The sequence below is a fragment of the Sus scrofa genome, chromosome 12, assembly GCF_054392235.1.
Source record: "Sus scrofa isolate SSC_HxYL_T2T_F1_AM1 chromosome 12, Sscrofa_HxYL_maternal_Yorkshire_Landrace_v2.0, whole genome shotgun sequence".
Lineage (NCBI taxonomy): Eukaryota > Metazoa > Chordata > Mammalia > Artiodactyla > Suidae > Sus > Sus scrofa.
In genome coordinates this window covers 4683496-4705698 of record NC_139394.1, presented here as the reverse complement: position 1 = coordinate 4705698, position 22203 = coordinate 4683496, and the positions used below count along the sequence as shown (strand labels likewise).

The following is a 22203-nucleotide window of genomic DNA, read 5'->3' as shown; positions in this document are numbered from 1 at the left end:
TGGGGCCCCAGCCGGCCTCAGTGAGGACCCCGCCTCTGCCTGGGGCGCCGTGTCCACTCTCCTCCCAGGGTCTTCTCCAGTCTGTTTCCCTCCCTGAGGGGTTGGAGAAGAGCTGGGCCAGACTGCTCCGAGACCCGGCCTGAGGCGCCCCTGCCCAGGGCCCCCAACGCTAGAGCCTTAGCTCCATAACAGCCCGCAAGCACAGACTTTGCTCATGTTTATTGAACCGTTGTTTAAAAGTTTAACAATCGAGGGTGTTCCCGTTGTGACTCAGTGGTAACGAGCCCAACTAGCATCCCTGAGGACTCAGGTTTGATCCCTGGCCTCGTCGTGAGCTGTCGGGTAGATCGCAGACGTGGCTTGGATCTGGCGGCTGTGGCTGTGGTGTAGGTGTAGGCTGGCAGCTGCAGCTCTGATTCCACTCCTCCTATGGAACTTCCATAACCCTGGGTGCAGCCCTAAAAAGACATAAAAAAAACCCAAAATGCTCGAGGGGGAAGGAGGGAAGCCCCTGTCCCCGTAGGGGGCCCAGCAGAGCCCCTCTCTCCAGGCTCCACGTGTGTCTGGGTGATGCCAGGAAAACAGCTTCAGGGCTCGTCAGGGCTGTGGGCCCCCATGGAGGTTGGTTTGTAACCGTGAGATGTTCAGTGTCTGTGGCCTCTGTCTGTACCTTGCCCCCCACCCAGCGCCCTGTGACCACTGGGGGCTGAGAGGATGGTTCTACTCTGTCACTTTACAGATGGGGACACCGAGGCCCCCCCAGGGAGGGCCAGGCCCCGGACTCCTCTCCCATCCCTAAGGGACGTCAGGATGAGACTCAGAAAAGCATGGGCCGGGCCCTGCCTGGTGCTGGAACTGACCTGTGCAGGGGGAGCCCCGCCGGCCAGCCCGCCCCTGTCCCCACCGTGGGGTGTAGTAGAAGGCACGCAGACAGGCCCTGGTTCAGATCCTGCCTCCGCCGTCCAGCTGTGAGGCCCAGGGCAGGTTCCTTGACCTCTCTGAGCCTCTCTTCCATCAAATAGCTGAGCCATATCAGTACCTGGGGCCGGGAGTGAAGGAGATGCCCGAGGGCTGCCTGCGTTGAGTAAACTCTAAGGGCATGGCCAGGTGCCAGCCGGCAGCACCTGTGTCCATTTCCCCTTCTCACCCTGCTTCCTTCCCGGCAGGACTTCTGTGCAGCCCCAGGCCTTGCCCTGCCAGGGGCGCAAGCCCCACGGAGCCCCTTCGTCCTGGCCCCCAATGCCACCCACCTTCAGTGGGCCCGCAACGCCAGCCTGGCCCCGGGGGCCTGGCCCCCAGCGCGCTCCCTCCGGGCCTGGCTGGCTGCCGCTGGGAGGGCCTGCACGGACGCCTGCCTGGACCACGGGCTGGTTTGCGAGCCTTCCTTCTTCCCTCTGCTCAACAGCCAGGACGCCTTCCAGAAGTAAGAAGCCCGGGCCCTGCCCAGTCCCCTCTAGCTCCTCACTCCCTAACCACCTTGCCTGGCTCTGCCAGCAGCGGGGGCCACTGAACGTTCCCGAGAATCAGGAAGGATCCAGAAGGGACCTTCTGGGCAGGGGTTCACCTCACAGCTGCCACACTCTTGGCAAAGCCTCTGCCCTAAACCATTAGGGGAAACCCCCTGCCCAACCTGTCCGGGCATCGACTAGGTCCAGGCCTCCAAAGCTGCCCGGGCTTCCTCCTGGGGGGTCAGCCGGTGGCTCTCGCCCTCCTGGCCACTCTCCTCTCACAGCAGGTGGAGAAGGAGCTGCAGCCCGGGTTTATCCTGGCACCTCCTAGAACATTCCTCTGGGTGTGGAAGGGGAGGGGCAGCGCCCGCCCTGCCCGCTGAGGGACTGCCTCCTGTGCCGCCCACCTAGGCTGCAGGTGCCCTGTGACAGCACCGAGTCGGAGATGAACCACCTGTACCCGGCCTTCGCCCAGCCCGGCCAGGAGTGCTTCCTGCAGAAGGAGCCCCTGCTCTTCAGCTGTGCCGGCGCCAGCACCAAGTACCGCCGCCTCTGTCCCTGCCGAGACTTCCGCAAGGGCCAGGTGGCCTTGTGCCAGGACTGTCTGTGAGGGCGCCCACCCGGCTGGCCCTCGCTGCCGCAGGAGAAAGCACCAGCAGATTCCGAGCTCCAGCGACCCGCTCCCCCGCCAACGCCCTCAGGCCGGAGCCCCCTTCCTGGGCTGGCAAGTGGGCAGGGCAGACAGGTGCATCGGGCTGGGGAGGGGGCATCGCTGCCGAGTGACCAGTGCCCACCCTCAGCCGGCTTCTCGTTCTCAGCCCGAGGGCTCCTGGCACCATGGTGGCCAAGCAGCCATGGGGCTGGTCAGAGGTTGGCCCAGGAGCAGGTGCTCGGGGACCCCTTGCTTTGTGCAAGGCCAGACCTGGACCAGGTAGCGAGAGGGCCCTGGTCCTTCTTGGGCCGAGGGGGAGGCCTCGGGTGTATGACAGAAGGAGCAGATGGCCTGCTGAAAGGTCCAGGGGTGGGGAGAGATGCACGAGGGGTCAGACTTGTCCCTCTGGAGTTGTTTGGGGAGGGGGCTAGGGGAAGGCTAGGTTGGGGGACCCTGCTCATGCCTCCTCTTGGGCCCACCCTCCCACTTTTCCAAACCCACCCCCCCCACATACACTTGGGGACCGACCACAGTTAGGGTTGCAGGGGCCATGTAGACTCTGGGTTGAATCGTTTCCTCTCTTGCTTGTTCCAACTCTCTTCACTTAGGGCATTCCCTGAAACCTATCCCAGCATGACTGCAACTCCAGACTGTGGATTTGTCGCCAAAGCCTCAGTCTCCCCCCAACCCCAGCCTCTGAGAACAGGATCTAGAATCCACGCCCCGCCCGACCCCCCAGCATCTTCGGTAGGCTTGGGACGGAGCCTTAGCCCCAGAGCACACCTGGCCCAGTTCCTGGCTGCCCAGGCCTGCTACCCCCACGCAGCCCCCACCCCATCAGCGCTGCGTCCGCGCCCCTACCTCCAGCTTCCTCGAGCCTCAGATCACGCTGGATGCAGCCGCCTGCCCATCCGTCCGTCCGTCCGTCCGTGTGGCATGTCTTCCCTTTGGCCCCAAGCCTGCCTGAAGAGAGAAATCAGGCCTTTAGAAACACTGCCACCCCACCCCAGTTGGTGATCCCGCTCCCCTCCTGGCAGCCCCACCCCACCCACCTAGGCCCGCCCTCCACCCCAGGGAGGCAGCCCTGAGTCCAGAGAGAAGGCCTAGCCCTGCTGTGGGCCTCGAGGTTGAGGCCTCATTCGGCCACTCCCAAGTCACCAAGGACCTGACCTGTCGGGGGAAAGCAATAGAGACACTCTTTTCTCTCTCTCTTTTTTTAAAGATTTATTTCTTGAAATAATAAATATTTTATTGGGATGTGAGGTGCAGAGGAGGAGCTGTGCTATTTCTCGTTTTTTTCCTGGAGGAGCGAGGGGGTGTGAACACCCAGGGCGGGGAGTGGCCTTCTGGGGCCCCCAGGTCCACACGGTCACTTTGTCAGCCCAAAGGAAGCCCCTGGGTGCCAGAGACCCGCGGGCCCCTCCCATTGCCCTGGCACTGTGATGCCAGGGCCCTGCTTGCCAGGTGCTTAGGTCTGTTTACCTGGGGTTGACCTCTGCAGGGCTGTGTTCAGTGTGAGGGCTGAGAACATAAATGCAATTTTTTTTTTTTCTTTTTACAGCTGCACGCATGGCACATGGAAGTTCCTGGGCCAGCGGTCAAATGGGAGCTGCAGCTGCCGGCCTACACCACGCGGGATCTGAGCCACATCTGTGACCTCTGCTGCAGCACGCAGCAATGCTGGATCCTTAAACCACTGAGGGAGGCCAGAGATCAAACCCTCGTGGATACTGCGTCAGGTTCTTAAACCACTGAGCCACAGTGGGAACTCCCATAAGTGCAATTTGAAGAGAGCCTGAGTCTGAAAAGACGTCTTGCTAGCGGAGGAAGATGAAGATGGTGGAGCAGAAGGACGTGGACTCACCTCCCCCCACAAACACATCAAAAACACATCTACCTGTGGAGGAATTCTCACAGCAAACCAACCAAGAGCTGGCCGAGGATCTCTTTCGCAACCTAAGTGGCAGGAAAGATCCCCACGTGACCAGGTAGGATAGAAAGAAAAGGGGAATTGGGGTGGGACCTGCACCCCTGGGATGGGGCTGTGAACGAGGAAAGAGTCCCTTGCCCTGGGAACTCCCCTCGCTGTTGGGAGGCCCACGGGGGCAGATGGAGAGCTGGAGCGGCCTGGACGTTGCTGGAGAGGAGTGCGCATGTGCTGGCTTGCTGCCAGGTAGGACAGAGAGAGGCCAGCACTGACAGCTGCCATGTCACCACGCTTCTTGCCCCGAAACACGCACCTGCTACTACGCGCAGGGGTTGAGGCTTTAGCCAACAGACCCAGGGAGAAGACTCGATTTAGCTACACAAAAACAACCCAAAGGGCCTGAATTGTGGTCTGGGATGCCATTTTTTTTTTTTTAATGGAGTTCCCAGGCTAGGGGTCTAATTGGAGCTATAGCTATCGGCCTACACCACAGCCACAGCAATGCCTCATCCGAGCTGTATCTGTGACCTATACCACAGCTCATGGCAATGCCGGATCCTTAACCTACTGAGCGAGGTCAGGAATCGAACCTGTGTCCTCATGGATGCTGGTTAGATTCATTTCCGCTGCGCCAAATGTGGGATGCCATTGTTAATGCACCCAAGTTAGGGTGCAGGTCCTCCATAGCGGCCACATAATCAGTGCATATGACCAGTTGTGAGTCTGCCATTGGATCCCTGCTGTTGGCATGCTTACGGCAGGGTATGGCTGTGTAAGTACATAGCCCCACCCCTGCAGGGTAACATCTGAGCCCATTGTCAGCGCTCCCTTGGGCTGGGACAGGTTCAAGGGCAGGTCCTGCAGCAGCAGACTCAGTTGGTGCACACACAGGGTGGCAGAAGGCATCACAGAATTCCACATCTCCTGTGGACACTCCTGGGGAGGCATACACAGGGGTTTCTTCCCCAGTGGCAGTGCTCAAGTCCTGCCTATATCACACTGCATCTTAGAGCTGGAGAGAGTGGCTTCTACTCCAACATCTCGGGAGCATATCCTGTCCCCAACTGGGCTCTGACAACCACAGAGCAAAGAGGAGGCCCCACCCAATATTCAGTACTCAGTCTGGTCACCACACCACCAAACACACTCACTATCAAAGGGCAATGGTCAGCATACCCTGAGGAAAGATGGAGCAGGTTTGCATACCAAGAACAGCCCTCACACCCAAAATACTGGACTCAGTCTACACAAGGTCACTCAATAAAAACAGCCTTTCAAGACCACAATAGATAACTTTCTCCTAAATTCACAAAAACAGACTTTCAATAAAATAAAAAGCAGAGATTCTACTCCCAATTAATAAAATAACAAAGCAGAGGATCTACTCCCAATGAAAAGAACAGAGAAATCCTCTGAAAGAACAATGAAGCACTTCTTCACTCTACCAGAACCCAAGTTCAAAAAGGAGATAATAAAAACGCTAAAGGAATTGAGAAGACTATCAATAGAAATGCAGATCACTGTAACAAGGAACTAGAAACTGTAAAGAAGAACCCATCAAAATCAGACAACTCAATTGCCTAGGTAAAAACTGAGCTTAAGGCAACGAATAGCAAACTAAATAATGCAGAAGAACAAATAAGTCATCTGGACAATAGAATGATGGAAATCACCCAATCAGAACAGCAGATTAAATGAGAGACATGAAAGCAACATAGATCTCTATGGGATAATATAAAGCAGGCCAACCTATGCATAATTGGGTTTCTAGAAGAAGAAAGAGAAAAAAGGACTGAACGTATTTTTGAAGAAATTATGGCTGAAAACTCCCCAAACCTAAAGAAGGAAATGGGTATCCAGATACAGGGAGTACAGAGGGTCCCAAATAAGATGAAGACAAATGAAGACATATCATAATTAAAATGGGAAAAGGTAAAGAGAGGATTCTAAAGGCAGCAAGATAAAAACCAAAGTCAGTGACAAGGGAACCCCCACGAGGTTATCAGCTGATTTCTCTACAGAAGCATTGCAGGCCAGAAGGGAGTGGCATGATACGTTCAAAGTCCTGAAAGGGGAAAATCTGCAACCTAGCAAGATTATCATTTAGAATAGATAAACTAAGCATTTCTCAGACAAGCAAAAACTAAAATAGAGCAATACTAAACCTAACCTAAAAGAAATAGTGAAAGATCTTATTGAAATAGAAAAGCATCAAGGGAAAGGCAAATATTTGAAAGTACTGAAGATCACTTAAGTAAGCCAGTACCTAGATTTAAAAACAATCAAAAAATTTGTAAAAGCAGTCATAACTACAATTAAGAGCAAAAGGATAAACATGAAGATGCAAAATAAGACATGGAAATCACAAAATGTTGGGGAGGGGAGTAAAAAATATAGATCTTATAGAATGTGTTTGAACCCCCCTATGACTATCAGTCTAAAACAAGTAGAAATGGTTATGGGTTGACATGCTTGCAAACCATCACAAAAACCAAAAACAAAGAAACTCAAACATAACGCAAAAGAGAACCAACAAGCCACTAAAGGAAAAACACAAAGAACAAAGGAACAAAGAGGAAATACCAAGTCAACTGGAAAAAAAGTTTTAAAATGGAAATAAATACATACTTATCAATAATTACTTTAAATGTCAATGGACTAAATACCCCAATCAAAAGACCTAGAGTAGGAGTTTCTGCTGTGGTGCAGTGGTTTAGGAATCCTACTGCAGTGGCTTGGGTCCTTCTTAAACTTTTCCAAAAGTTTGAAGAAAAAGGAATACTCCCAAAGACATTCTATGAAGCCGCTGTCACTCTAAAACCAAAATCAGACAAAGATACTACCAAAAAAGAAAATTGTAGGCTAATCATCTTTGATGAATATAGATGCAAAAATTCTCAACAGAAGTTTAGCCAACTGAATCCAACAACACATAAAAAATATATATCACAACCAAGTGGGATTCATCCCAAGTTCACAAGGATGGTTCAACATACACAAATCAATCAGCATCATACACCACATTAACAGAAGAAAAGTCAAAACCACATGAACATCTCAATAGATGCAGAAAAGGCATGTGACAAAATCCAACATCCATTCATGATAAAAAGTGGGTATAGAGGGAACATATCTCAACAAAATAAAGCCGTTTATGACAAACGCACAGCCAATATAATACTCTATGGAGAAAAGCTGATAAGCCTTTCCACTAAAATCTGGAATAAGATGAAGATGCCCACTCTCACCACTGTAATTTAACCTAGTATTGGAAGTCCTAGCTGTAACAGTCAGACAAACAAAAGAAAGAAATTGTATCCAAATTGGAAGAGAAGAGGTAAAACTGTCACTCTATGCAGATGACAGGATACTATGTATAGAAAACCCTAAGGACTCCACACAAAAACTCCTCAAACTGATCAACGAATTCTGTAAAAGTAGTAGGACACAAGATTAACATTCAGAAATTGGTTGAATTTCTGTGTACAAATAATGAAATATTAGGAAAGGAATATAAAAATACAGTATTTTTAAAAATTGCACCCTAGGAGTTCCTGTTGTGGTGCAGTGGAAATGAATCCAGCTAGCATCCATGAGGATGCAGGTTCAATCCCTGGCCCCACTCAGTGGGTTAAGGATCTGGTGTTGTCATGAGCTGCAGAGTAGGTCGCAGATGTGACTTGCATCCTGCATTGCTGTGGCTGTGGTGTAGGCCAGCAGCTGTAGCTCTGATTTGACCCCTAGCCTGGGAACTTCCATATGCTAAGGGTGTGGCTTTAAAAAAGTTAAATAAATAAGTTGTGCTCCCCAAAATTAAACACCTACAAATAAACCTGACCAAGGAGGTAAAAGACTTATATGCTGAGAACTATAAACATTAATCAAGGAAATTAAAAAGAATTCAAAGGAATGAAAAGATATTCTATGTTCCTGGATTGGAAGAATTAATATCATTAAAATGGCTATACTACCTAAAGCAATCCCTATCAAATTACCCATGACATTTTTCACAGAATTAGAACAAGTCTAAAAATTTATATGGAACCATAAAGCACCCAGAATTCAAAGAAATCCTGAGGGGAAAAAAAAACACCAAGAAGGAAGCACAACTTTCTCAGACTTCAGACAATATTACAAAGCTATAGTAATCAAGACTCGTACAAAAATAGACATACAGATCAATGGAACAGAATCGAGAATCCAGAAATAAACCCAGATACCTATGGTCAATTAATCTTCAACAAAGGAGGCAAGAATATAAAATGGGAAAAAGGCAGTCTCTTCAGCAAGTGGTGATGGGAAAACGGACAGCTGCATGTAAATCAATGAAATTAGAACACACCCTCACATCACGCACAAAAATAAACTCAAAATGGCTTAAAGATGTAAACATAAGACATGATACTATAAAACTGCTAGAAGAGAACATAAGCAAAACATTCTCTGACATCAACCTTACAAATGTTTCCTTAGATCAGTCTCCCAAGGCAATAGAAATCAAAACAAAACAATAACAACAACAACAACAAAACCCAGTGGGACCTATTCAAACTGACAAGTTTTTGCACAGCAAAGTAAACTATAAAAACAAACAAACAAAAAACAACAACAAAAAGACAACCAGTGGAATGGGAGAAAAAATTTGCAAACGATGCAACCAACAAGGGCTTAATCTCCAAAATATAAAAACAACTCATACAACTCAACAACAAAAAACAACCCAATTGGAAAATGGGCAGAAGACCTGAATAGATGTTTCTCCAAAGAAGACATACGGATGGCCAACAGGCACATGAAAAAATGTTCAACATCACTATTAGGGAAATGCAAATCAGGAGTTCCCGTCGTGGCACAGTGGTTAACGAATCCGACTAGGAACCATGAAGTTGCGGGTTCGGTCCCTGCTCTTGCTCAGTGGGTTAACAATCCGGCGTTGCCGTGAGCTGTGGTGTAGGTCGCAGACATGGCTCAGATCCTGAGTTGCTGTGGCTCTGGCATAGGCTGGTGGCTACAGCTCCGATTCGACCCCTAGCCTGGGAACCTCCATATGCCGCAGGAGTGGCCCAAAGAAATAGCAAAAAGACAAAAAAAAAAAAAAAAAAAAAAAAAAGAGAAATGCAAATCAAAACTACAATGAGGTACCACTTCACACTGGTCAGAATGGTTATCATTAATAAGTATACAAATAACAAATGCTGGAGAGGGTGTGGGGAAAAGGGAACCTTCCTATGCTGTTGATAGGAATGTAAATTGGTACAACCACTATGGAAAACAGTATGAAGGTTTCTTAGAAAACTAAATATGGAACCACCATATGATCTAGCAATCCCACTCCTGGGCATATATCTGGACAAAACTTTGAAAAAGATACATGCACCCCTATGCTTATAGCAATACCTTTCACAATAGCCAAGATGTGGAAACAGCCTAAATATCCATTGACAGATGAATGCATTAAGAAGATGTACATATATGCAATGGAATACTACTCAGCCATAAAAAAGAATGAAATAATGCCATTTATAGCAACATAGCTGGAACTAGAGATTCTCATACTAAGTCAGAAAGAGACAGACAAATATCATATGATATCACTTATATGTGGAATCTAAAATATGGCACAGATGAACCTATCTATAGAACAGAAACAAACTTATGGACACAGAGAACAGACCTGTGATGCTGAGGGGGAGGGAGTTTGGGGTTAGTAGATACAAACTATTATATTTAGAATGGATAAGCAATGAAGTCCTGCTTTATAGCACAGGGAACTGTATTCAATCAGTTGTTATAAAACATGATAGAAGATAATATGAGAAAAAGAATGTCTGTATATGTGTATAACTGGATCACTTTGCTGTGCAGCAGAAATTGACAGTTTATTAAAAAAAATTTTAATGGAAATAGAAGTTGCTGTTGTGGCTCAGTAGTAACCAACCCAACTAATATGCCATGAGCATGCAGGTTTTATCCCTGGCCCCACTCAGTGGGTTAAGGATCCAGTATTACTGCAAGCTGTGGTGTAGGTTGCAGACGCAGCTCAGACCCCTTTGCTGTGCAGTGTGGTGTAGACTGGCAGCTATAGCTCCAATTCAATCCCTAGCCTGGGAACCTCCATATGCCACAGGTGTGGCCCTAAAACAATAAAACAATTTTTAATGGAAATAAATACATACTTAACAATAATTTAAATGTCAATGGACTAAATACTCCAATCAAAAGACATAGAGTGGGAGTTCCTGCTGTGGTGCAGTAGGTTAAGTATCCTACTGCAGGAGACTTGGGTCACTGCAGAGGCTTGGGTTCAATCCCTGCCTGGGAACTTCCATGTGCCATGGGTGTGGCCATAAAAATAAGAGAGAGAGACCTGCAGATTGTATAAAAAAAACAGAACTGGGGTTCCCATTGTGGCTCAGTGTGTTAAGAACCTGACCAGTATCCATGAGGATGGGGGTTCGATTCCTGGCCTGGCTCAGTGGGTTAAAGACCTAGCGTTGCCACAAGCTGTGACAAAGGTCACAGATGTGGCTTAGATCTGGTGTTGCTGTGGTCTAGGCCAGCAGCTCCAGCTCCCATTCAACCTCTAGTCTGGGAAGTTTCATATACCACAGATGCAGCCCTTAAAAAAAAGACAGAACACATAACCTATAATATGCTACCTACAAAGTACTCACTTTAGGCTGAAAAACATACACACTGAAAGTGAGGGAGTGGGAAAATATATTTCATGCAAACAGAAATGGCAAGAAAGCAGGGAAAGCAAACTCATATCAGACAAAAATAGACTTTAAAACAAAGTTCATAAAGAAAGACAAAGGACATTGTATAATGATAAAGGGATCAACACAAGAAGATATTACATTCCCTTAACACATATGCACCCAATATAGGAGCACCTAAATATATAAAATGCTGACAGACATTAAGGGAGAAATTGTCAGGAATACAACAGTAGTAGGAGACCTTAACACCCCACTGACATCAATGGACAGATCTTCCAGATAGAAAATCAATAAGACAACAGATATCCTAAATGACAAAATGAAACAGTTGGACTTAATTGATATCTACAGGGCACTATATTAAAAAACAAAAACAAAAATCAGAATACACATTCTTTTGAAGTGTGCATGGAACATTCTCTAAGATAGACTACAAACTAGGACACAAAATAAACCTCAACAAATTTAAGAAGATGGAAATTATTTCAAGCATCTTTTCTGACCACACTGGCATGAAACTAGAAATCAGTTGCAGAAAAGAAAACAAGAACATATATGATTACATGAAAATTAAACAACATACTACTACATTTCTTGGGAGCGGCCCAAGAAATAGCAAAAAGACAATAAATAAATAAATAAATAAATAAATAAAATAAAATAAAAATAAAACAAAAAAACTTTGAGACAAAAGACAATGAAAACACAACCTTAAAGGAGTTCCCTGGTCGCTTGGTGGGTTAAGGATCCTGCTATGTCACTGCTGTGGCTCTGGTTACTGTTGTGTGGGTTTGACCCCTAACCCAGGAATTTCCACATGCCATAGTTGTGGCCAAAAACAAACAAAGAAGCAAAAATCCCACAAGCCTGTAAAAGCTATGGGATGCAACAAGAGAAATTATTTTTCTATTTTTCTTTTTTCTTTTTAGGGCCGCACCTGTGGCACATGGAAGGTCCCAGGCTAGGGGTCAAATCGGAGCAGCAGCTGCCAGCCTATCCCACAACAACAGCCATGCAGGATCTGAGCCACATCTGCAACCTATGCCATAGCTTACAGCAATGCCGGATACTTAACCCACTGAGCAAGGCCAGGGATTGAACCCAAATCCTCATGGATACTAGTCAGGCTCTTAACTCACTGAGCCCTAACGGGAACTCTTTTAAAAAATTTTTTTGAATGTTTTTCTTGCAAAAGCAATTATTGAGGGAATTCATCATGATACAGGCCTTCCTTAGGAAACAAGAAAAATCTCAACCTAACCTACCACCTAAAAGAACTAGAAAAAGAACAAATAAACCCAAAGTCAGTAGAAGGAAGGAAATAATAAAGATCAGAGAGGATATAAATGAAATAAAGATTTTTAAAATACAATGGAAAAGTCCGAAAAAACCAAGAGCCGTTTTTGTTTTTGATAGGATAAACTATGTGGACAAACCTCTAGCCAGGCTAACCAAGAAGAAAAGAGAGAGGACCCAATTAAAAAAATAAATGAAAGAGGGGAAATAACAAATAATCCTGCAGAAATACAAAAAATTCATATTACTGTGAACAGTTTTTTTTTTTTCTGTCCTTTTAGGGCTGCACCCACAGCATATGGAGGTTCCCAGGATAGGGGTCTAATAGGAGCTACAGCTGCTGGCCTACACCACAGCCACAGCAATGCCAGATCTGAGCCGAATCTGTGACCTACACCACAGTGCATGGCAATGCCGTATCCTTAACTCACTGAGCAAGCCCAGAGATCGAACCTGCAACCTCATGGTTCTTGTTGGATTTGTTTCCGCTGTGCCACGACAGGAACGCCAACTGTGAACAGTTACATGCAAACAAATTGGACAACCTAGAAGACATGGACGATTCTAGCAACATACAGCCTGCCAAAATTAAGAAGAAACATAATTTGGGAGGAGTTCCCGTCATGGCGCAGAGGAAATGAATCCAAGTAGGAACCATGAGGTTGCTGTTTGATCCCTGGCCTCGCTCAGTGGGTTAAGCATCCAGTGTTGCCATGAGGTGTGGTGTAGGTTGCAGAAGCAGCTTGGATCTGGCCTTGCTGAGGCTGTGGAGTAGGCAGTGGCTACAGCTCTGATTGGACCCCTAGCCTGGGAACCTCCATATGCTGTGGGTGCAGCCCTAGAAAGACAAAAGGACAGCAAAAAAAAAAAAAAAAAAAAAAAAAAAAAGAAGAAGAAGAAGAAGAAGAAACATAATTTGAACAGACTGATCACTAGAAGTGAAATAGAATCTGTAATAAAAAAAAATTCTCATCACTCTGTTGTACAGCAGAAATTGTCACAACATTGTAAATCAACTATATTTCAATGAAACTTAAAAACATTCCCTACAAACAAAAGTCCAGGATGAATGGCTTCCCTGGGGAATTCTACCAAACATACAAAGAACTTATACCTATCCTTCTCAAACTCTCCCAAATGACTGAAGAGGAGGGAGCACTCCTGAAGAGGAAGGAACGCAAGAGGGTGAAACCATCCTCACCCTGATGTCCAAATCAGACAAAAACACTACAAAAAAAGAAAAAAGAAAATTATAGGCCACTATCTTTGATGAATACAGATGCAAAAATCCTCAACAAAATATTAGCAAACTAAGTCCAACAATAAATAAAAAGGATCAGGCACCATGATCAAGATGGGCTCGCTTTAGTGTTGCAAGAATGATTCAATATATGCAAATCAAAGTGATACACCACATCAAAAGACAAAACCTGCATGATCGTCCCACCAGGTGCAGAAAAGGCATTTGATAAAATTCAGCATCCCCTCATGATAAAAATTCTCCAAAGTGAGTGTACAGGGAGCAATGTCTCAACATAATAAAAGCAATGTTATGGCAAACCCACAGCCAACAAAATACTCAATGGCAAAAAGCTGAAAGGCTTTCCACTAAATTCTGGAACAAGACAAGGATGCCCACTCTCACCACTTCTATTCAACATAGTATTGGAAATCTCAGTCACAGCAATCAGACAAGAAAAAGAAATAAAATGTATCTAAATTGGAAAGGAAGAGGTAAAATTGCCATTCTATGCAGACGACATGATCCTCTCTATAGAAACCCCTTAAAGACTCCACACAAAAACTATTAGAATAAATGAATTCTGCAAGGTAGCAGGATACATGATTAATATACGTAAATCTGGAAGTTCCTTTGTGGCATAGTGGGTTAACTCTCTGGCATTGCCACAGTTGTGGCACAGGTTGCAACTGTAGCATGGGTTCAATCCCTGGCCTGGGAACTTCCACATGCTGTAAGTGTGGCAAAAAAATGTTTAAAAAATACACATAAATTTGTTTCACTGTTTTGTTTTGTTTTTTGGCTGCACCCACATCATGTGGAAGTTCCTGGGTCAGGGATTAAACTCCTAGCTGCAGCTGCAGCAACGCCAGATCCTTAACCCAGCACACCACTCTGGGGATCAATCCTGTGACTCTGCGGTGACCCTAGCCACTGCAGTCAGATTCTTAACCCACGGTGCTACAGTGGGAACTCCTGTTGCATTTCCTTACATTAGCAATGAAATATCAGAAAAAGTAAAAAAACAAAAATTACATCAAAAAAAGTTAAGATACCTAGGAATAAATCCAACCAAGGAGATAAAAGACTTATATGCGGAGAACTATAAAACACGGATAAAGGAAACTGAAGATGATTCAGGGAAATCCCATGCTCCTGGATTGGAAGAATTAATACTGTTAAAATGGCCTTTCTACCCAAAGTAATCTACAGATTTAATGCCATCCCTACCAAATCACCTATGACATTTTTCACAGAACTAGAACAAATGATCCCAAAATGTATGCAGAACCACAAAACACCCATAACTGCCAGAGCAATCCTGAGGAAAAAGGACAAACCTGGAGGCATAACCCTCCTAGACCGCAGACAAATTCGCAAAAATACAGTAAGCAAAACTGTGATTTTGACACAAAAACAGACATGTGGACCAATGGAACAGAATAGAGAGCCCAGAGATAAGCCCGCATACCTGCAAGCAATACTCTTCCCCAGGGAGTCAAGAAGACACAATGGAGAAAATACAGTCTCTTCAGCAAGTCGGGAAGGCTGTACCCAGCTTCGTGTAAAATCAACGAGGTTAGTGTGCACCCTTCAATCACACAAAAATAAACTCAGAATGGTTTAAAGACTTAAACAGAAGGCACTGCACCATAAAACTCCTACAAGAGAACATAGGCAAAAACACTCTCTGACACAAACCCTCTACCAGTGTTTTCTGAGGTCAGTCTCCCAAGGCAATATAAATAAAAGCAAAAATTAGCAACTGGGACCTAACTAAACTTAAAAACTTTTGCCCAGCAAAGGAAACCGTAAACAAAATGAAAAGACCACCTACGGACTGGGAGAAAATATTTGCAAACTATGAGACCAACAAGAGTTAATTTCCAAAATGTACAAACCACTCATACAACTCAATATCAAAGAAACAAGCCGATCGAAAAATGGGCAAGTAGGAGTTCCTCCTGTGGCACTACAGGATCGGTGATATCTCTGCAGCACCAGGATGTGGGTTTGATTCCAGCCTGGCACAGTGGGTTAAAGGATCTGGTGTTGCCATAGCTTTGGGATAGGTGGCAACTGTGTCTTGGGGACTTCATATGCCGCTTGATAGCAAAAAAAGAAAAAGAAAAGAGAAAGACAGACAGGCAGGCAGGCAGGCAGTAGACCTAAATAGACATTTCTCCAAGGAAGACAGATGGCCAACAGACATATGAGAAGATGCTCAACATCGCTAATTATTAGAGAAACGCAAATCCAAACTATGACGAGGTACCACTTCACACGGGTCAGAATGGCCATCATCAAAAAGTCTACAGGGAGTTCTCTTGTGGCACAGTGGGTAAAGGAGCTGGTGTTGTCACTGCAGTGGCCTGGGTTGCTGCTATGGTGCTGGTTCGATCCCTGACATGGGAACTTTGACATGGCCAAGAAAAAAAAAAGTCTACAAATAACAAATGCTGGAGAGGGTGCATGCGTCAGACCCCCGGCTGAGAGTCTGACACATGGTTTGTCATCTTACATTCTTCTTTGCTTAGCTGTCCTGCCAGGTAGGTACAATTAGACCCCCATTTTGCAGTTGAGAAAACTGGGGCACAGAGAGTTTAAGCAACTTGCCCAAGGTCATCCAGCTTGTAAACAGTAAGGTGGGGTATCAAATGACCTCACAGAGCCCAGCATGGTGCCCAAGCCACAGGGTGTGTTCCTAGTTTTATAGTCCTGTGTTTGAGATGCTCCCCCAGCCAGAGGTCCTCAACTGGGGGCAATTAACTCCCCAGAGGACAACTGGCACCATCTGGAGATGTTTGACTGTCTCCACTCGGGGGGCAGGGGGTGGCCTGCTCCTGGCAATCACTGGGTAGAGGCCCAGGATTAGGGTTGACCTCCTACAGGGTACAAGCCAGCCCCCACCAACATAACTAATCTGACCCAAAACATCAGCGTGCAGAGGCAGAGAAACTGTTCTAGGCCAGCAGTTCTCACACTCTGGCAGGTGTCAGAACCACCTGACTCTGAGCTTGTTAAACCCCAGGCTGCTGTCACCTCCACCCCACCCTGCCCCACCCCAGAGTTTGATTCACTAGGTCTGGGGTGGGGCTTGGGGATATGAGTTCTTAGCTAGCTGATGCCACTGCTGAGGGCCCAGGGCTCACACGTTGCAAACCACCGGTCTAGACCAAGTGAGTACCAGGTGGTGGCTTATTAATTTTTCATAGATTTTTAGTTCGCAACTCCCTAATGACATGAGCATCTTTTCATGTGCTTACTGGCCATCTGTGTCCCTTCTTGCTGAGGTGTCTGTTCAGGTCTTTTGCCCATTTTTTTTAATTGGGTCATTTTCTTAGAGTTTTAAGAGTTCTTTGTGCAGGAGACTATTTTGAATGCTATCTTAAAATTTTAATGATGTGGGTGGGTGGGTGGGTGGGGGGACTGGGCTGGCAGATGAAGCAGGAGGGGCAGCTTGTAGCAGGAAAAGAAGTCAGGTCCTGGGAGGAAACTGCAGGCAGATAGAAGGCCAGATGCTGTGACGCTGGGGGGCCTTTCCCCCCTAAAACCGAAGCTGGCCATCCCCGGTTCTCCCCGCCCCCACTGCTGAAGTAGGCATGGACCACCCACCTCATCGCCACCCTGCAAGGCAACGTCAGCCTCCCCACTTACTTGCAGGTATGGTGAAGCCCCGCCCCAGGCTTGACGGGCACCCAGGCTGCTCCCAGACTAATTACACTGAAATCACTGGGAGGGGGGCAGGCATCAGAACTTAAAGAAGGGAGTTCCCGTGCTGGCGCAGTGGAAACAAATCCAGCGGGTATCCATGAGGATGTGGATCTGACCCCTGGCCTCTCTTAGCGGGTTGGGGATCGGGAGTTGCTGTGAGCTGTGGTGTAGGTTGCAGCTGTGGTCCGATTCAACCCCTAGCCTGGGAACCTCCATCTGCCATGAATGCAGCCCTAAAAAGCTCCCCCCCCAAAAAAAAGAATTTAAGCAAAACAAAACACTCCTCCAGTGTTTCTACTGTGAAAGCAGTGAGAACCAGGGCTTCGGCATCATGCGCGGAGGGGGCCTCTGCTCCCCCCACTCCTCGGCTTTGCTCTCAGAGGCTGGGCTCAGATTCAGGGCGCTGGAGGAGGCTTCGTTTGAAGGCTTGCTGCTGCCCCCCCCACACACACCCCCACTGCAGCCGTCAGGCCAAAGGCAGTTCTCTCTACAGCCCAGGGCCGGGGAAGCTGCCAAGCCGGGGAGTGAGGAGGGAGAGGCTGGTCCACCTGGGCCTGAGGCCAAGAGCTCTCACAGGCCTGGCTGGCTCCAAGGCAGAATTGAACGATCAAGGGCAAGACGGAGAATGCGGGGGCCTGTTGACCAGCTTGCCCAGAACCAGGGACGCGGCAGGATGGCAGAGGGCCCCTGCGGAGGCTGGGAGGCATGCGCAACTCTGGTTTCTTCTCCTGGTCACCAAGGACCCTGGGCCTGGCAATCCACCTTCCCAGCGTCTTGGCACTGCAGCTGCACCCCCTGCCTTTGGCAGCCTCAAAGTGCTGCCAAGCCCTCGTGTTACTCTTGCCATGCCCTGGGGGGACCAGGCCTGGGGGGACCAGCCCAGGGCATGGCTAAATCCCAGGATAAAAGGCTCATGATTTAACTCTGGTCCTTCTGCCAGCAAGTTAAGTCTGGTCATGCTGGTTCCTCCCCATGTTGTCCTAATAACATTTCAAGGGGTCACAACATCCTCAGGCGCTGGTCTCTTTAGGGCGGTGCTAGGGAGAGGGTCCCTGGCTCCCCCTCGGCTCTGCTTAGGCAGTGCCTGCCCCCCGCTCAGAAGGCAGTGAAAACCCCCCTCCCAGCTCTCCTAAGAGCCGAATCAGGCCCGGGTGGTATCTGGGCACCTGACCTGCTGTCCTGGCCTTACCGGGTTTGGCATTTGTTTCCTCCTGTGTGAAACGAGGACCGTGGTCCCAGCACACACGGGGGCTGAGGATGACGCGAGCTCGGGCGGGTAGCACCGGGATGCGATGCGTGAGATGAGGGTGGCCAAGGCTCAGGGCTGCCTCCGTGTGTGAGGGGCTCACTGCCCCTTCCTGGCAGGTGAGAACGGGGAGGCTGAGGGGGAGCTGCTCCCGGCCTGCTAGCCCCCAACCTGGGGGGCCTTCTAGCTATAGCTGCTGGGGGTGAGGGACGATGAGATGGAAGGGGTCATGGTTGAAGTGCATGGCGCCACACGCGCCCCCAGTATGTGTTGAAGCCCTACTGTGCATGTGAGTTACTGGGAAGAGTCTTTATGGATGCAGATACGATGACGTCATACCAGATGAGGATGGGCCCCAAGCCCAATGACTGGGGTCCTTTCAAGAAGAGGAAAATGTGGGACACACACACACAGGGTAGGAGGCCACATGCAGACAGAGCAGAGACTAGCGTGATGCTGTTACACCAAGGTTGCCTGCGGTGCCAGAGACGGAAGAGGCAAAGAGAAAATGGTCCCTAGCGCCCTCGAGGGGGCTGGGCGGCCGACACCTTCATCTCAGACTTCTGGCCGCCAGGACGGGATGCTGAGCCAATGCATTCCTGCGCTTTGAAGCCATCCAGTTTAGGGTTATTCATGGCAGCAGCCAGAAGAAACGCACACAAAAGGGGGCAGATTTCTGCTGCTTTTAAAGATAACGGCAGGAGAGGGAGGGAACCAGCCCAGAGGCCAGAGCCCAGTGCCCCTCGGTCAGCCGCTGAATGGCCCCCGGCCGGCCGACGGCCCCCAGCACACAGCCCAGTCCCTCTTTTCTCATAAAAGCGTGGCGCTGGCTCAGTAAAAGCCGGCAGAGGCAAAAAGAACCCTGGTGCCCAGGGAGGTGGGAGGCTGTGGATGGAGCCACTCCTTCCCACAAAAGCCCCCAAACACAGGCTCGAGGGCAGCTGGAGCAGCATCAGGCACTTCCAGCGGGAGGCGGGCGGCCCCTCGAGCCCAATTTCCCAGGTTGACGCGGCTGGATTCAGCTTCAGATCACCTCCCTCTGACTCTGCTAAATATAACCCAGGCTCGACTGCTGCATAAATTTGAACATTGGGCTCAAGAGACGCGTGATTCTGGAGAACTCACGCAGCTCATTCCTGTGTGTCGGATGTGAAGCGAGCAGAGCAGAGAGCGTTTGCTCTCCGCATCAACTCCCAGCTACCCCCCGCTGGCCCTGGCTGCCCAGCCCTGACCATCGGCTACCTCTTCCTTCCAGACTCTTTGCAGGGGTCTTCCCCAGCAGGGTCCCCAGGGCTCAGGTGGGATGGGGCATTTGGCTCTTGGAGTTTCAGGCTGGGGCTAGGCTGGGCGTGGGTCCCTGGGACACAGGTGAGATACCCCTGGATGCTCAGTATCCTTGCCCCAGTGCCCCCGCCACCCGGTCCTCCAGAACCCCTCGCCTGTCCACACCGTTCTGGGGTCCTGAGAAGGTGGGGATAGAGGGTAGGGTAGAGACTGGGAATTCCCAGCTGTCATCCGCATTTCCCATCTTGCTCCCCTCTTCCCATTATTCATTCAACAAACATTCGCCCAGCCCAAGTGCTTGGTGCAGTGCTTGGCCCAGAAGATACCCAGTGCTTGTGTCTTGGCACCAGCATCCAGGGCCTGGGCTTATGGGACTCACCGGGCTTCCTGAATCTGATGATGCTTGGTCTTCCTCAATTCTGGAAACTGCTCAGCCAGCACCTCCCCATGTTTCGCCTCCTCCACAGACAGACCAGCCTCCTTATCCAACTGCGTTGGGACAGGTGTTTCCTGTTCTACAGTTCATGCAAACTGTGGTTCTTAAGAGGCCACCCTGCCCCACCTCAATCCCCAGGCCACGCCCCCTGCCTCTGGGGCGGGGTCGCCACCCCAGCCCCTTGATGCAGGGCTTGGCAACACCTCTCACTCAGCCTCATAGAGTTAAAGCCTGGGCTCAAATGCTGACCACCTGGTGGTTTTCAGCTCCAGCTTCAATGTGGGCCACACCCACCCCGGGGAGGGGGCGGGTTCCCACATCCCACAGGCTCAGCTGTGCCTTCACCTGGACATTGCTATTTGTGGTCGTTTCCTTTCGGGTGTTTTTTAAAGAAAGCTTTCCAGTTACCTAGGCTGCAAAGGGACCAAGTTAGTCACCTTCCCACGGGCATTTATGTTTAAAGAGTGGCTTTTCTCATGGGACAGAACAAAGAGCCTGGGCCTTGGGATCAGACAGCCCTGGGCTCAAACTCTGTCGTGATGCTCATCACTATGGCAACGTGGGCGGCCTGCCTCTCTGTGTTTTAGGTCCATCGTGTATTTAAAGGCAGATGATCCATGTTGGTGAGAGGTGCCCAGGGTTGCTGTTACAGCTGTCCGCAAACTTGGTGGCATAAACAACACAGACTGATTCGTTTACAGTTCCGGAGGTTTAAGTCTGAGCATGGGTTTCATGGCTAAAATCCAGGTGTCAGCAAGGCTGCATCCCTTCCGGAGACTCCAAGGAGGAATCTGAGTCCTTTGCCTTTTCCTCCTTCTAGAGGCTGCTTGTCTTACCTGGCTTGTGGCCCCCTCACATCCTCAAAGCCCACAGTGGCTGCTCATCTCGCTCACATCTCATCACTCGGACCCTGACCCTCCCGCCCTCTTGTGTGATCCGTCTGTGCCCTTGTGTCCAGGACAATCTTCCTCCTGCTTCAAAGTCAGCTGATCAACAACCTTAATTCCATCTGCCGCCTTAACTCTCCCGTTCTCCCCCTTCCCATGTGTGTTAGGGTTCTCCAGAGAAACAGATGTGTGTGTGTGTGTATACAGGTTATGTCTATATGCATATAGAAAGATTTAAGAAATTGGCTCATGTGACTATGAAAACTGGATAGTACAAAATCTGGGGGGTCTACCAACGGGCTGGGGACCCAGGGAAGAGGAGATGCTGCAGCTCAAGTTGGAAGGCTGCCTGCTGGCAGAATTTTCTCTTTCCCAGGGGAGCTAGGTCTTTTGTTCTGTTCAGGCCTTCAGCTGATTGGGTGAGGCCCACCCACATGAGGAAGAGCAATCTGCTTTACTTAAAGTCCACTGATGTACATGTTAATCTCATCCCCAAACCCTCACAGAAGCATCCAGAATAATGTCTGACCAGATACTTGGGCACTGTGGCCCCAGTGACACATAAAATGAATCATCACATGATGTAACACAGCATATTCATAGGTTCTGGGGATTCAGACATGGTTGTTTTGGGGAGGCCGTTATTCTGATGACCACAGCTACCTCTGTATTAGGGTTTTTCAGAAAAACAGAATCAATAGGACATTATCTACCTATCTGTCTGTCTGTCTATCTATCTATCTATCTATCCAATGGATGCTGGCAACTTTCAGAATCTTGAGCAGCAAGCTGAAGACCCAAGGGGGCTGAGAGTATAATTCCAGTCTGAGTCTAAAGGCCTAAGAACCAGGTGAACCCATAGTGTGAGTTCTGGTCTAGCCAGCAAGCTCAGGACTCAGAAGAGTCAGTGTTTCAGTTTGAGTCCAAAGGCAGAAAAAGACCAATGTCCTAGCTCAAGACAGTCAGGCCTTACTCCTGGAAGGGTCAGCTTTCTGTCCCATTCAGGTTGTCAACTGATTGGACAAGGCCCACCCACATTGGGGAGGCCAGTCTGCTTTACTCGGTCTACTCGTGCAAAAATTAATCTCATCCCAAAACACCCTCAAAGACACACTCTGGATAACATCGGGGTATGTGTAGCCTAATCAAGCTGACACCTAAAATTAACTAACCAGCACACCTCCTTGCAGGGAAGTTTTGAATTCCAATACACACACAGGGGTGCCGGGGCTGGCTCCTACTAGCTCACAGAAATGGTTGTTGGAGTTCGCATCATGGCTCAGCAGAAATGAATCTGACTAGCATCCATGAGGACACAGGTTCAATCCCTGCCCTAGCTCAGTGGGTTAAG

At 48.6% G+C, this 22203-nt stretch overlaps 1 protein-coding gene and 1 long non-coding RNA gene across 5 annotated transcripts in view; one reads left to right on the top strand and one right to left on the bottom strand.

The window, feature by feature from the left end:
* The window catches only part of MGAT5B (alpha-1,6-mannosylglycoprotein 6-beta-N-acetylglucosaminyltransferase B), a 74965-nt gene extending 71592 nt beyond the window's left edge, over nt 1-3373 (top strand). For all 3 annotated transcript variants that reach the window (XM_084983645.1, XM_021066557.2, XM_021066556.2), the window contains 2 exons: nt 1167-1423; nt 1860-3373. In XM_084983645.1, the coding sequence (XP_084839771.1) occupies nt 1167-1423; nt 1860-2058 (456 nt within the window). In that variant the 3' untranslated portion in view covers nt 2059-3373. The remainder of the gene's footprint in view (nt 1-1166; nt 1424-1859) is intronic.
* On the bottom strand, nt 205-20211 carry LOC110255964 (uncharacterized). 2 transcript variants are annotated; one of them, XR_002336972.2, is made up of 3 exons: nt 19909-20211; nt 2962-3063; nt 205-458 (listed from the first exon to the last, which is right to left on the bottom strand). It is a non-coding gene; the product is annotated as an uncharacterized LOC110255964 (long non-coding RNA). The 2 variants fall into 2 exon arrangements; XR_002336975.2 differs by lacking the exon at nt 205-458 and adding an exon at nt 916-1039 and having other exon boundaries at nt 19909-20049.
* Nucleotides 20212-22203: the final 1992 nt, after the last annotated feature.